At 27.1% G+C, this 14,257-nt stretch overlaps 1 protein-coding gene across 1 annotated transcript in view; it reads left to right on the forward strand.

Moving 5' to 3' along the window:
• The window catches only part of LOC107445122 (alkylglycerol monooxygenase), a 39,181-nt gene extending 26,829 nt beyond the window's left edge, over positions 1 to 12,352 (forward strand). Inside the window, exons 9-11 of the mRNA XM_087165817.1 lie at positions 1,043 to 1,159; positions 3,803 to 3,885; positions 12,118 to 12,352. Of these exons, the coding sequence (XP_087021943.1) occupies positions 1,043 to 1,159; positions 3,803 to 3,885; positions 12,118 to 12,340 (423 nt within the window). The 3' untranslated portion in view covers positions 12,341 to 12,352. The remainder of the gene's footprint in view (positions 1 to 1,042; positions 1,160 to 3,802; positions 3,886 to 12,117) is intronic.
• The last annotated feature ends 1,905 nt before the right edge of the window (positions 12,353 to 14,257 follow it).

Genomic DNA, 14,257 nt, shown 5'->3' on the forward strand with positions numbered 1-14,257 from the left:
ATTCATTGAATCATTTTACAAAAATTGCTTAACACTTGTGTAAAAGTTTTGAGCCTAGTTTTACTATATTTTGAGAAGAAAATGTGAATCCAAACATAATTCGGCAAAAATTCGATACAGTATTATCTGATTTTTAATCTTAAAGTTAACTTTAAAACTTGGTTGCAAGTTTATTTGCTTACTACTTTCTAGTGCTAAATTTCTAAAAACTACAGGTTTAAAATAAATAGTTTTTTAAATGTTGAAAAATATTGTTACTACAATACGATCAATTATTGTTTTGAAAAAGTACTTATGAAATGTTAAATACATACTCTAATAAAAAGGATAGTACAAATAAGGGATGTTACAAATAAAGGATATTACATTTTAAGGTTAAAAGATATTACAAATAAATGATATACAATAGAACACAAACAATAAAGGATATACAGTACAACACAAGCAATGAAGGATATTACAAATTAAGATATTCTTAATAACTTTACTTTTTCCATTATCTTTTTTCAAAATGCATCAACAATTTTTATTATAAGTTATTTGGTCACTAAAAAAATGTAGAAATTTATTTTTCATAATAGAAACAGCTGAATCAAAAATAATATTTTTGGAAAAATATATTTTCATTAAATCAATACATTTTAATGAACTAATTTACTTTCTGATGAATTTCTTTAATTATTTAATAATACAGCCTAACATATTATTTGGAGTGTTAACTGTTTAAAATTGCTTTTTTTCTAATTTTATTAAAATAAAGTTTTTATTAGTATAATTACACAAGTTTAGTGATTCTATATTTACCAAAATTTTTAATTATAGAGCGAGAGAGTAAATGGAGTATATATTTAATTTCTTGAATGTGCTCTTAATTTTTTCAATGCTTTAAGCAGTTCTCAAAATAAATTTTTCGTAAATTTTCTTAAAAACATAAATTAATATTTTGACGTATGTTTTAGTGTTTGCATTTCTTACAAAGTTTTTTTACAGTTCCACTGGTGATTATGATTTATATATCAGTAAATCTGAAATTTAATTTTAGCCAAGAGAAGATGAGCCAAAATATGATCCACAACTGCCAATGTGGTTGGAAATATACGTTTCATTTCATACTGGAGCTTTAGTGATTGGCTATTTGCAGCTTATTCTTAATTTATCCGTAAGTCTTTTCGTATTTATGTGCGTTTTTTTGTCTCGATAATGATAGAAATTTTAAACGTGAACCTAATAATATTTCAAATTTGCTGCAATCTTAATATAATACTAAGTTAAACCATATTACAATGAAAATTCTTGAACTATTTTCTATTCTTCTATTTTCTTGAACTCTATTAACTGATAATAGGGTTCAAATTAAACAGAAGCAAAGCTAATAAGAATAACTTATTAGGAGTTTCAGATTTTAAAAATGCTATTGTTAGAATATAGTAACGTATTTAAAGCACAATAATTTAAAATGTTAGAAAGGTCGAAATGTTAATGCACGACTTCAAGACCGAAAGGATATCTGCATTTCGGATGAAAAACTGCTATTTAACTTTTCTTTTCTGACCACCGAGAAATAGATTTTTGTGTGTGTCCAGGTTTGTCTTTTATTTTTCTAGAGTGACAAGTTTTAAATAACTAATCACTAGTGAATGAAGGGGCATTGCTTATGTTTTCTTAGGAGTATCGTATCAGAACTTTTTACTTTTTAAGGAATTTTGTAGCTATTCAATTTATTTTAACATTTTATGCATGTAAACTAAAATTTAATGCATTTTGAACTAAAAAAATATTTTTTTCTGACATTTTTTGAATTAAATTTAAGGTTGCGTTAAATTTTTGATTTCCCCGAAATGTGCTATAAAATCATTACTTTTTTTTGTTTTCTACTTTTACTCGCTACTTTCTAAAATCAAAAAGTTTTATTTTTCACTCGTTACTTTTCTTTAAGTACTTGTTATTTTACTCGTTACTTTTTAAACGTAATGTTCCCATGTATGGACACCTCACAATTTCAAGAAAATAATGCATCTGTTAATTTTCAAAACCATTTTAATAATTCCTTAAAATATCACGTGAATTACAACAAACTTAATATGTTTCGCTGTAACCTTCACTTGCCACAATATACCTTGTATATGGATTTAAAAATTTTAGATATGACTTTTAAGGAAAACTCTTTATTGACATTGGGTTTTTTAATGACTTCATGGTCCATAAACCTTGATTCTTTTAAGAGGTCTCATTCTTCCCAACCGGGCACAACTGTCAAGGGGGTGGAGACTGTCATCTTCATCATCTTTATTTACTTTTCATAAGCAAACTGATGTCTGATATTTACTCTTCTTGGCAGTAGCCTTCATTACACTTAAAATACAAGGCCGTCACCCAATCAGAGTGTGAGAAATATAGTGCGCGGTATTTTAGATTCGTTATTTATTTTTTTCTTAAAAAATTATGCAAAAACAATTCTGCATTTAGAATTTTTCAAAAACTTGGTTTTTCAACTTTTTTCAACTACTTTTAGAGTTTTGATAAATATCTTTTTTTTTGTTCTTTACATTAGTATATTTTTTCAGTTTTATCTAAATCAGTTTTTGTCAGTTTAAACAATAATAAAATGAATTTTAAAAATCCAAAAAAAAAAATAAATAAATAAAAGAGAAAAAGAAACAGACAAATAAACAATGTAAAAGTTCTTTTTTTTTAAAACCCGAAATGATTTGCAGCATAATTTTAATGCTTTATAATCCTTAGAAAAAAAAATTATATTTTCTTAAGTTATTAAGCTCTCATAACCATAGAAGTAATTTCTGCCTCTCATTCCTGATATACTTTTGTTTTTCTCTTTTTTCAGAAGTATAGTTCAATTGAATGTTATTTTATCACCAAATATTTATTGAAAAAAAAAAGAAAATGAAAATCAGAAATTTAACTAAAATACAAGATGGCGAAAGAGGAAGTTTTTTAAGTAAAAGTTTTGGTTTCGGAGATTGAGAAGATGAATTATTTTCCTTACACTTCAAGCAGATTTAATACAGACAATTTTTTTTGGGGAGGGGGAACCCCCCCAAAAAATTGCTAAAGAAATAAGGTTCGAGGTTTTTTGTTGCAGATAAAGTTAGTAAATATTGATGCGTGATGTGACATTAAAAATTGTTTTGGAAACAGCTTAGTACAGAGGTGTATTATATCAAGAGGTAGTATGGGAGCCAGATGTATCTAATTTTCAAGGGAGAGAAATTTAAAAACACATTATTTAAATACACATTTTTTTAAAGATTTTTTTTAAAACTTAATTGATTATAAATCGATGATTACTTATTTTTTATTTTTCAGGAGCATTAAAGGAAATTTTTCCCTTTCTAATTAAGGTTGAATTTGATTCTAATTATTAATATTCCTATTCAAATTATTATTACAATTGAGATTTCTAATTATCAATGTACCAAACATCTCCTTCGCAAACAACACTCATGGGTGGAGGTTACTAACTGTTAGCTGTACATTAAATTCATAAGTTCAGATAATATTTTCAAAAAGTTCAGATCAGACTTTCAAGCTGATAACAGCACGTTATATCACCAACTAAAATTTTCCTTTTTTTTAATACGTCTCACGTTTTTTTTAATTTAAGCGTGAAAAAAATTTAATTTTTTCTTCATTCACTTGAATAAAGTGTTTTCATTTTTTAAAATTTTCATTTGATAATTTTTAGTTTCTTCTATAATTAAGTTCTATATGATTTTGAATGCTTTCTAATGGTTTAAATAGTTTTTTTTATTAATCATGCGAAATTGTGTCAAATATTTTTCAGATGGTTTCAGCATGGTCATTAACACTGAGCAGTTTGTTCATAATACTGACAACTATTTCGATTGGATGTTTGCTAGATTTAAGGTATGTCTGTTTTTCATACTTTTTAAAAACATTTTTATAAAGCCAATTAACCAAATTATTAAACGTTAAACGGAAACTTATTTTAAAATGAGGCTTCTGCAGTGCAAAATTTGATCATATGATAAAATTTAGGCTTTTTATAAATTTCACCATTAATTTATAAAGTCAAACTTATGATTTGATCTTATAAGTTTGAAGATTAAAATTTGACCTAATGGTCAAATTTATAAAATACGCAAACTATATTCAATGAGATTTGTACCATGAAACGTTTTATTTAAAAACTAAATTTTTATAAAATAGGATTGCAGCAATGCTAGGAATCATCAAAAGAACTCAAATTTATAAATTATAGAAAGAAAAAAAAAGGACGCATTCAATCATGTTTAGCTTAGCAACTACCAAATACGACTGCTTTTATGATTGATATCGTCAATTAAGTTTATTTATTTGACTTTTTTATGAATCATAATTTTGACCATTGGGTCATTCTACGCTTCTTTAGTCAACAACCCTAATACACAAACCTCTGTATTGATCTGCAACACAATGAAAAGATTCTAAATTTATCTGCAGAGCGTGTGCTAAAATATTTATTTTTAAATGTTACTTTGCAGTTCCGTAGTTTTAAAAGGCTAGAATGACGGTTGCAGTACATAACGAAATAACTGCCCTACAGAAAGAAAGTACTTTCTGGTGTTTTTAATTATCTCTTTGCATCTAAAATAATTAATTTAAAAAAATTCTGAAGCAGTAAAATTAAGGTTGAAAATATTCTCGATTTTAGGTATTTTCAGTTTATCGAAATAAGATATTATTAAAAATGAAAGTAAAGAAATGAATTAAACACTTGGTGAATTAAATAAAGCTTGTAAGAAAAATTTTGTTAGAAAATTACAAATTTTGAAAAATTAAAAATTCTGCTTGAAACAAAATAAATTAAAATTTTTAAATTTTAAATAGCATTTTAAAAATTAAACCAGAAAGTAGAAAAAACGAATTTTATTTGTTTGCTAAGTAGAAATAAATCTCGCGATGTCTGCTACAGAAGTGCCGTACTTCTTCTCTTACCTGGCTAGTTATAGATACTTCCGTTTCTTACAAATACTAATAATATTTTACAGCTAATGAAAATTTTATGTAGCGATTCAAAAATTTCTAAAACTAAAATTCCTGACCAATTTATATTTACGTTTGTTTTAGTGTTAACCATTTCTTGTTAAAACATAGTATTTAGCCTGAATTTATAGCTGTGAAAAAGAGGTAATCTAGCAAAATTTAAAGGGATTATTTATAAGCAGGCTGATGAGTGCAACAGTAGTAACTGTTCAACATATGATTATTAATTCAGTATTTTGATTGAAATTTTGTTTATAGATTTCTTCGGAATTCTTTCGAAACACTCAAAGTTATTCAAGAAAAATAAATCAAGAAATGAAAGTCATGTGGTTAAAACTAAATAATTTTACTGTCTAAGAGTGCTTTACGGTGGTGAATAATCTAGTAACTTTGCATGTTTATTTAATGCCGAACGAGACCTTGACTTTTCCACATAAAGCTTTTGTGTGCATAATATTTGGGAAATTTCAACCTGGTGACCTTCCACTAAAAGTTGCTCGTGAGGCGATGCTGTGAGAACAAATAAAATATTAAAATCGAAATCGACATACCGTCACAGATTTGTTTGTATTCTAATAGTTTTGGGACACGGTTTTGCCTCATTAATTTTTCTTTGTTTCATCTGATCGCTTTCATCTCCTTGTATTTAAAGTTGCGTGTGTATATATATATATATATATATATATATATATATATATATATATATATATATATATATATATATATATATATATATATATATATATATATATATATATATATATATATATATATATACCAGACATGGTTTTATTTATGGGTTGTTTTTGTTATTTTTGATAGCTTTAAATTTAGGGATTGCTTAAAAATAATAACTTATCTAATAATTAATAACTGACTTAATAGTTAATAACTTACTTATCTTTTAACTTCAAAGTAAAAATAGTTTTCGGGAAAAAGTATACTTACAGTAAAATGTGATAGTTATTTATTACTTTATCAGTTTCGGATCTAGTTTTTCTTACCCAATTTAGCAAATAATAAAAGTTGAAGGTTAATTAGAGTAAACGAAACTGCAAATATTTGTCCAACATTCAAATTATCAGAGAATGGGGGGAAGTTAGATATTTTTTTTCTCTATTCTGTTTGTTTTTATTTCTTACGATATATTGTTCGTCGTATAAAATTTTTTTTATTGGTTTTTGAAATGAATACCTACCATACGAATAAAATTAAATTATTAATAGTTAATTAAATCATAATATTCTTTTTAAATTTTTTTCATAATCTGACACTTTATTTTCATTAAGAGAAATATTACACTTTGTGAAAAAAGATATTAAAAATTGTAATATTATTAACTTTGAAATACATTAAAACATTTTAAGAGAGATGATTTCCTTAGTTTATATTTAAATACGAAAAATAAGAATAGAAACAATTTGTTATCATAATATTATAAGCTTATATATATATATATATATTTATATATATGATTTTAAATTCCTAATATAAGATAAATGATGCATGTTACAGTGCAGAAAATCTGATATACTCAAATTTTTACACTGTGAAATTACTGAAAAATTACTTATGAACATTACTTTAAAAATTATGGTATAATATTTTTCTGTAAAAATGGATTTTACGGATGATGAACCCAAAATGTACTTTAATCCTTTACTTGATCCGGAATTTTTTACAGATGTAGCTTTAGCACAACGTTAACATTCAAATACACTGGTGTAAGAAATTAAGAAAACTTGTTGACTTGGTCTATTATCTATAGAACTACTGCACCGATATTATGAAATTTTATGTGTACAAGCATTGCAAGGCAAATAACCATTCAACAATTGTAGTACACACTCATGATCGAGCGTAACACTCATTGGAGTCGGAAACAGCGGTTGTAAAATAAAAAAAAAAATAGGTTGATTCACTTGAGATAACTGTCATTAGTACTGTGCTCGATGTACGTTGGTAGCATAATATAATCTAAGATTTTTTTTACCGGAATTCGAATCTTGATTGGCTGTGGTAGATACTAGCGTATTATTCTTTAAGCGATTACACAAGTGCAGCACTTTTTTTTCGAATGTACTTCGATAAAATTTTCCTACTTATTACTACAGTAATCCACCAAATAGCCATGTATTAAATTGCATGAGGTGTTTTGCCAACCCTTACTCTTCTCTTCAATATTTTATCTCGCAAAAGAAAAATTAAAGGCTTACGTACAAACATCATATCATTTTGATTCTCAAAGACCTCCTCGATCAATGATTCCTAATTATCTATAATTTAAGCTGTTTAGTTTTAGATTTAAAATTAGAAGACAGTAAGTACATTAAATTTAGTACATGCGTTGAATCGGGGAAGCTCATTAAACTTTAATTCAAGTTAAAATATTAATCTTTTGTGTTTCCAGAAAAATGTTTGAAAAGTTCGAGCTAGTTTTGAATTTTTTTTCTTTTCAAGTTTATAAACTATGCTTTAAAATGCGAAACATAATATTGATTAATCTGTGATTGTTCTATTCAGAATTTATCTACTCGAATTTATTTTTCTGAACTATTCAGAAAAATAAATTCGGATATAAGAGTTAAGTGAGCAAACTTTTGTTGTTTAAACAAACTAATGACATAAAGACATTAAATGGATGTTAACAATGTAGTTACATATTCTATCTATCTTCTGTTTTTCCCTTATCGGAGAACTAAGAATGTTCAAATTCTTGTAAAAAGCTATTATCTTACTCATGTCAGAAATATCTTGATTAGAAATTTTATTATTTTGGTCATGTGTTTCTCTATTTTAGTTTCAAGAACATTTCTAATATTTTGATTGCGTACATTTTTCAAAAAGTTTTCTTAGCAAATAATCAAAGCTTTGATGATATTTCACTGTAAATGAATGAGAAAATAAACTTAATCGCTTAATCGATAAATTTTAATCGGTTGAAGAGGAAAAAATTCTGTTTAAATTGCCGTATTAAGTAGTAAAAAAATAAAACGAAAAAAATAAAACATAAAAAAAACATAATTCCGATTATAAATTCAAAATATACGGTATTTCTGTACATATAATAATGGTTTACTGTAAATTTTGGTTTTCAAAATGTTAGTTCTTATTACCATACATACACTAAACACTACAAAACTGAAAAGTAAATTTTACCGAGTAAATAGTTCTTATTCCATGCTCCAAGGTATCATGATAAAATTAACAAATTTCATCACATTTACCAAATTTTATCACATATTATGAGACTCTATTATATTTTTATTATTTATTAAATACCAAAATCATTGCTAAAGCGCTTTGGAAAAATTACCGAGATTTTCAGTTTTCCCTTAGAGCCAGAAACACTGTAAATTTTACCGTATTCCGACAGTTTTGACCATAATTTTTTTTTCAGAGTGCAGTATCCAAAATGATTGTGAGATATTTAAACTAATTTAATTTTCACAAAATTATAACTTGAAAGAGAATGCTTTGAATTATATTAAGTCCCTAAACGCAATTTATAATTTATGATTCTATTTTTGATATTAACACTTTGAATAGAATAGTCACTGATCATTAGGGTGAGAAAAAGGATTGCATAGACATATTTTAAAGTGAATCATATGAAACCTGATTGTTTAGTCCAGCAACGGTAACTGGTCTTCTGTGAGTTCAATCTATCATATACTTTAATAATACGTAACCCCTATATGAACTAATAGATTCGTAGTATGATTTAGAAATCAACTGTCTTCTTTCGATAGTAGGACAATACACGATGTACAGTGGAACAGATTATCACTTAAGATATTAGAAGAGATTGCTATTCCTTTCACCCAAGTTTCAAACTTGTAAATTGGAAATCCTTAAAAATTTAGATTCTAATATGCGGGCTTGGATTCCATATTATAACCTTCTTTTTAAAAATTTTATTTCATAACCGACTTAATTCTGCCTCCTCCATAACCTTGCAATTTTGTACCTAACCCGGAAAATAAGAGAACTCATTCACGGATTAGGACAAACAAAAATTCGTGGATAACTTCTTGATTGTGCTCACCCGCATATGTGTTATATGGAGAGGGAAACCATGAAAACCTCCCGTGGTTAACCCGATGGAAAAGGGATTTTAATCCATGATCCGCTTACCACTGAGGATACTTTACATCAGTATTGTGGTTTTTGCACTTCAGGAGTAGAATTCGTATTAAACAGCCCCCGCTGGAATTCGAACCCGGGCTACCTCATTGGGAGAAGACCTCTCTTTTCCCTGAGTTACTGCTGCTTTACAATCATTTTTATAATAAATCTTAAAATTTATCAATAATTTGGTCTACGATACATGAAATATTCTAAAATTGTCTAAAATGTAAGAGTTTAATATAGCCGATTCCGAAAAGCTCCGTAGCTTAATTTTCGTTTTAATTATATACATGAAATATATGTAATTTACCTCTTCCTACATGCCGGCACGTAAGTGTTTTTTTCAGTTCTACCAAAAGATATGATCAAAGGGTTGAAAGATGCAAAAAGTTATATATTTCCATTACATTTATGCAAGTCAATTGATTATATTAATATAGTAAATTTAACTAGGATTAAAATTTTTTGAAAATTCAATTGCATTCCAATTTCATTGCTATTTTCGTACAATAAGTATCAAAATAAAATTCAATATTTCTTAGATGATTTATTAGGAAAACATTATTTAAAATTAAGTTTGAATTTGCTTCAATAGTTTGATTTTTCTCACTACAAAAATTTATTTTTTGTCCCACTTGGCGTTGTTTATAATAAAATTGAATCAAAGAAACAAGCAAAAAACAAATGACTTGTTAAGAATGAAAATACATTCTTTGTGATAAGATTTAAAGTTTACATATAGGTAAAGAAAACTGTATAAACAAGAGGAATATAAATTGGCCTGTAGTTTTTTGTTACAAATACCAATACTAATGAAAACATACATTTTATTTTTTTGTAAATAAAAAAAAAATATTTATTATCTATCTGCACAAAAGAAAAATTTAACATTGCTATCAATAAACTTTATCAATAGAAGAGTTTAAGCAAATATATTTGATTTCATATTGATATGACGAAAGTGAAATTTGAGGTAGTATTATTTTAGTATGTGTTTAAATTCCGTAAATGCTCTTACTTAAACATGAAAAAAGTATTTTAGTCTTGTTTTAGAATTATAATTTATGGAATTTAGAATCATAATTATATTTTATAGAATTGTAAGGTTATTAACACACCACACATGAGAATTTTTTTCTCTCATGTAAATCCGAGTAGCACTACCCTTTAAATACCTCAGATATCTACCATTCTCCTTTCCTTTGTTTTTTTCCTTCAGATATAGTATAAAATATTATTTAATTTAGCTACTTATAGGCACTATAACTAAGAGGAACTATGAAAACCAGCTTCAAAATTGTCCAGACTAGGAAAATGATAAGGAATAAATTACTACATCTGTCTAAGTTTCGAACAAGTCTCGCTTTCTTATTCTTCATCATAATCATATCCTGATACATCACTATAAATAAAAAAAACAACTTTATTCTTAGTTTGTTAGCAAAACTTTCTGGTAGAAACAATTTCGAAAAGAAACTCCCAATATTTTATCAGAAAATTAGTTGTTTTTTGGCATATTGCAAATAACTTCTTAAAAGTACGAAGCATAGCTATTATAATTTTTAAAAGCTGATCATTACATAAAATATGTAACAGTAATGGGGCATATAATACGAGTGAATAGCTACGATAAATTTTGAAAGCAAGAAAAAAATGAATATCTATAATTTTGAGATTCCGCCAGTTAAGGATATTTGTTAAAGCAATCTTTTATTAAATTTTTTTCCGGTAAAATTTGGTTCTCAGCCAAGAAACCTGTATGTCGTAACTTTCTAAACTACGTTCAGATTTCTGAACTTTTCTTGAGTATGTAAGATTGTTTTCGTTTTAGATGACGTATCTGCTTTTGCACTTATGATATTATAATCTATTTTTAACTATAATTAAATATGAAAATAGTTATGTTAATAGTGAGTTTAGCATAGAGAGTCTTATTTCTGCTAAACTTACATCAAGAAAAATAAAAAAAGTTTTCCGATAGATTGAACGGATTGGTGTTTCTGCAAATTTAAGTAAAACTTTGTCTGCTGAATGAAATGTTAAAATATACACCGGGAAAAAAATGTACGGGCAAAACTACTAGAATACGGTAAATTTGCCGTGTTTTTAGATACATGGCAGCACCAAAAAGTTTGGTGAGTTTTACCAAAGTGCTTTGGCAATAATTTTGATAAAATTAGCAATAAAATATAATTTTATATTATATGATAAAATTTGATAATTTTATCATGATACCTTAGAGTATGCTATAAAAATCATTTATTCGCTTAGATTAACTTTTAAGTTTTGTATTTTTTACTAAATGATTAGTCATAAGAACAATAATTTTAAAAAAGAGAATTCCTGGTTAACCATTACTTTATGAACGAAAAAATTACCAGATGAAGGGCTTAAAATAGCTTATATTTTGGTTTTTATTTCCAGAATAATGGTTTTTTCAAACAGAAATGTCATTACAATACAGTCCTGTAATTTTATCAGAATTTTTTTCTCTGTGTAGGAGTTTCAAATGAAACTGGCGGCGAAGCAGTTTAAAAATGTAAAGAAACATTACATATTAATAATTTTATATGAAATTTATATATATTATTTTAATTGTGAGCAAGAAAATTGATAACTAACTTCTAATCTAATTTATATCCAGTTATATAGAGTCTTTCATACTTTAATTGAAACATATAAGTTATCCTTAACAATCCATTTAATTTAAGAAATCTGTGAAAAATAACTGTCGATGAATCTTAATTTTGAACTAAAAGTCAAGTTGTATGTAGTTCATAAAAATGCCTGAAAACTAATTTTTTAACAGTGCATACGTTTTAATTGTGAGATCCGGTGGCAAATTTCCATTACATATTATTTTGAAAACATTTTAAATTGAATATTAAAGACACGATCATATTAAATTTTAAGATTTCCACACTATTTATACACGTGTTTTCACAATTAATGGTAGTAATTTAATTTTTACTTTTTTTTCAGCTCTTCCGCACCAATATTGGAGATCATCCGATGCCCACTGTATTTCATACTAGATACGATCATTCAGCGAGAATTTCAAAGAAGTTTCACAATTCTTTACCTTTCAATGTATGGATTCAGAAGTTTGTTTTTGGCTTCGTTTGTCTTTTGGATCTTGGCTTGTCCTTTTACAAAGAAACTGCAGATATCTAATGTTATGCAAAAGAAGTTGGCAATAAATTGACAGCTTATCTCATTCGGTATACGAAACATATTCTATCTCAATTCACATTACACTTTTTTAAAAATCAAATAAATTTTATAGATAAGAAACTTAACTAATGTGTTTTTTTATTAATTTGAAAGGCGCCTATTTTTAAAAAAAGTCAATGTTTTAATAAAGATTAAATTTTTTTTAAAAATTAATAAGTTTAAAAAAATTATATTATGCATATTTTGTCGTGTAAGTATGTTCATTTAAGGAGGAATTAATGATTTTTTTTTATTTCAGTTTTTTACGTTAAATAATAATTATTTTTGATGTTGTACTGTTATTTCTAATAAAGCCTGAACAAGCCAAGCTCGAAATGCCATTAGCCTTGTGAGTTAATTCGGGAAAGAGCGCCCGAAGTCGGGAAGAAACCTTTAACAACAGAGCCTCAAAGTTGAAAGCACGACTTAACTCAGAGCTCTCCGAATATATGGCAGGTGCACTCGTTTCTGAGGCGACGTGCACAATTTAGACATTGATCTAAAGAGGAAGGAAAATTTTCTTCAGATCCCTGTACGGATGACATTGCTCACCGCTGCTTTGTCCATCCAAGTCTTTCACATTGTTCGAGATTAATATTTTTTGATTACGATATTTAATGCTATAAAATGTTTTGTACTTACTAATTCTGCATATTTCATGCTTAATAACTCTACCAAACAGATTTTTATATACTAAGTTTGTAATATTCTTTCTACTAACGATCTCGGACTGGACCTCTCCCCTTTTTGTGAAGCATTTTTACTGAAATTAAAATAATGCGCTCTTTCAACATCTAGTTCTCGGTTAAAGGTGTCATGAAGGTTATGGCAATCGGCCACTTTTTCCTCCAGACTAATAGGCATCCATTGATCTGAAGAGGGTGGATAACCACTAGAGGTAAAATCTTAGTCCTTTACTATAACAGCCCAGTAATTGCTTTAAGCACCGTGAATTGTGTAAAATTCTAATGTTTTTGCTTTTTATGTTTTAAATACTCAAAAAAGTGCTTAAAGTATTGTCTTTTCCTTACATTTTCATTTTATTGCTTTTTAACATTTTGTGAAGTTCGTAGTTCTGAATTTGATATTTTGAACTTTTTATTTATTATGTTTTTCCTATTTGTTAATTAAATTCCACTTTGCAAACGCTTTTAATCTTTAATAAATCCTTCGGTGATTTTGGTATAAAAGAATGAGACAAACAAATGCAGTAAATAATAGTTTTTATTAATTCAGCTTGCTCGTTCCAGGCTGCAAAAATAACATTCCATCTTTTGCTACATTCAGCTCTTTGGTGTAAATAGTAATAAAATTTTCCAATAATTTTGGCAATCTTGAAAAAGGCCAGGCTTTTCACTTACCCTGAAGAGCTTTGTGATGATTTTGCGAAACTAAGCAAAAGCGCAATGGAAATTTTCAAGCTAAAATTTTTGCAACTGATTTGCTTTAAAAAAATTATAATTACATTGGAGAACTCAGCGATAGAAGCTGTCTTTCTTTCAGTTATTGATACGAATCTTTGAGTACAAATGAGTTCGCTTCCACATCATTTCCAAATTCAAAAAAATAATTAATACTTCGTTTTCAAATTAGAAAACAATACTTGACGAATCACAACATGCACCCCTTTCATTCACTTTTGTCGTAAAACTCGTATTTGCCGCAACATTACAAAAATAGCAATCATTAGAGACGGAAGCAAGTCTCAAAACAATCGTTAGCCACAGAGTGCAGTTGTGCAGACGATAATATTTAGTGAATGAGTATTGCAAAGTGAACTGAAATAAACGTATTAACGGTTAGCAAAATTTCAAGATTGCCAAAACGTTTGTCGTACTAATGCTGCAAATTGACAGTAGCACCACTCAAAAAATTATAGGCAGCTTTTACAACTTTTAAAATATAATTA

The sequence above is a fragment of the Parasteatoda tepidariorum genome, chromosome 6 (assembly GCF_982258835.1).
Source record: "Parasteatoda tepidariorum strain Cologne lab strain chromosome 6, Ptep-v5.0, whole genome shotgun sequence".
Taxonomy (NCBI): domain Eukaryota; kingdom Metazoa; phylum Arthropoda; class Arachnida; order Araneae; family Theridiidae; genus Parasteatoda; species Parasteatoda tepidariorum.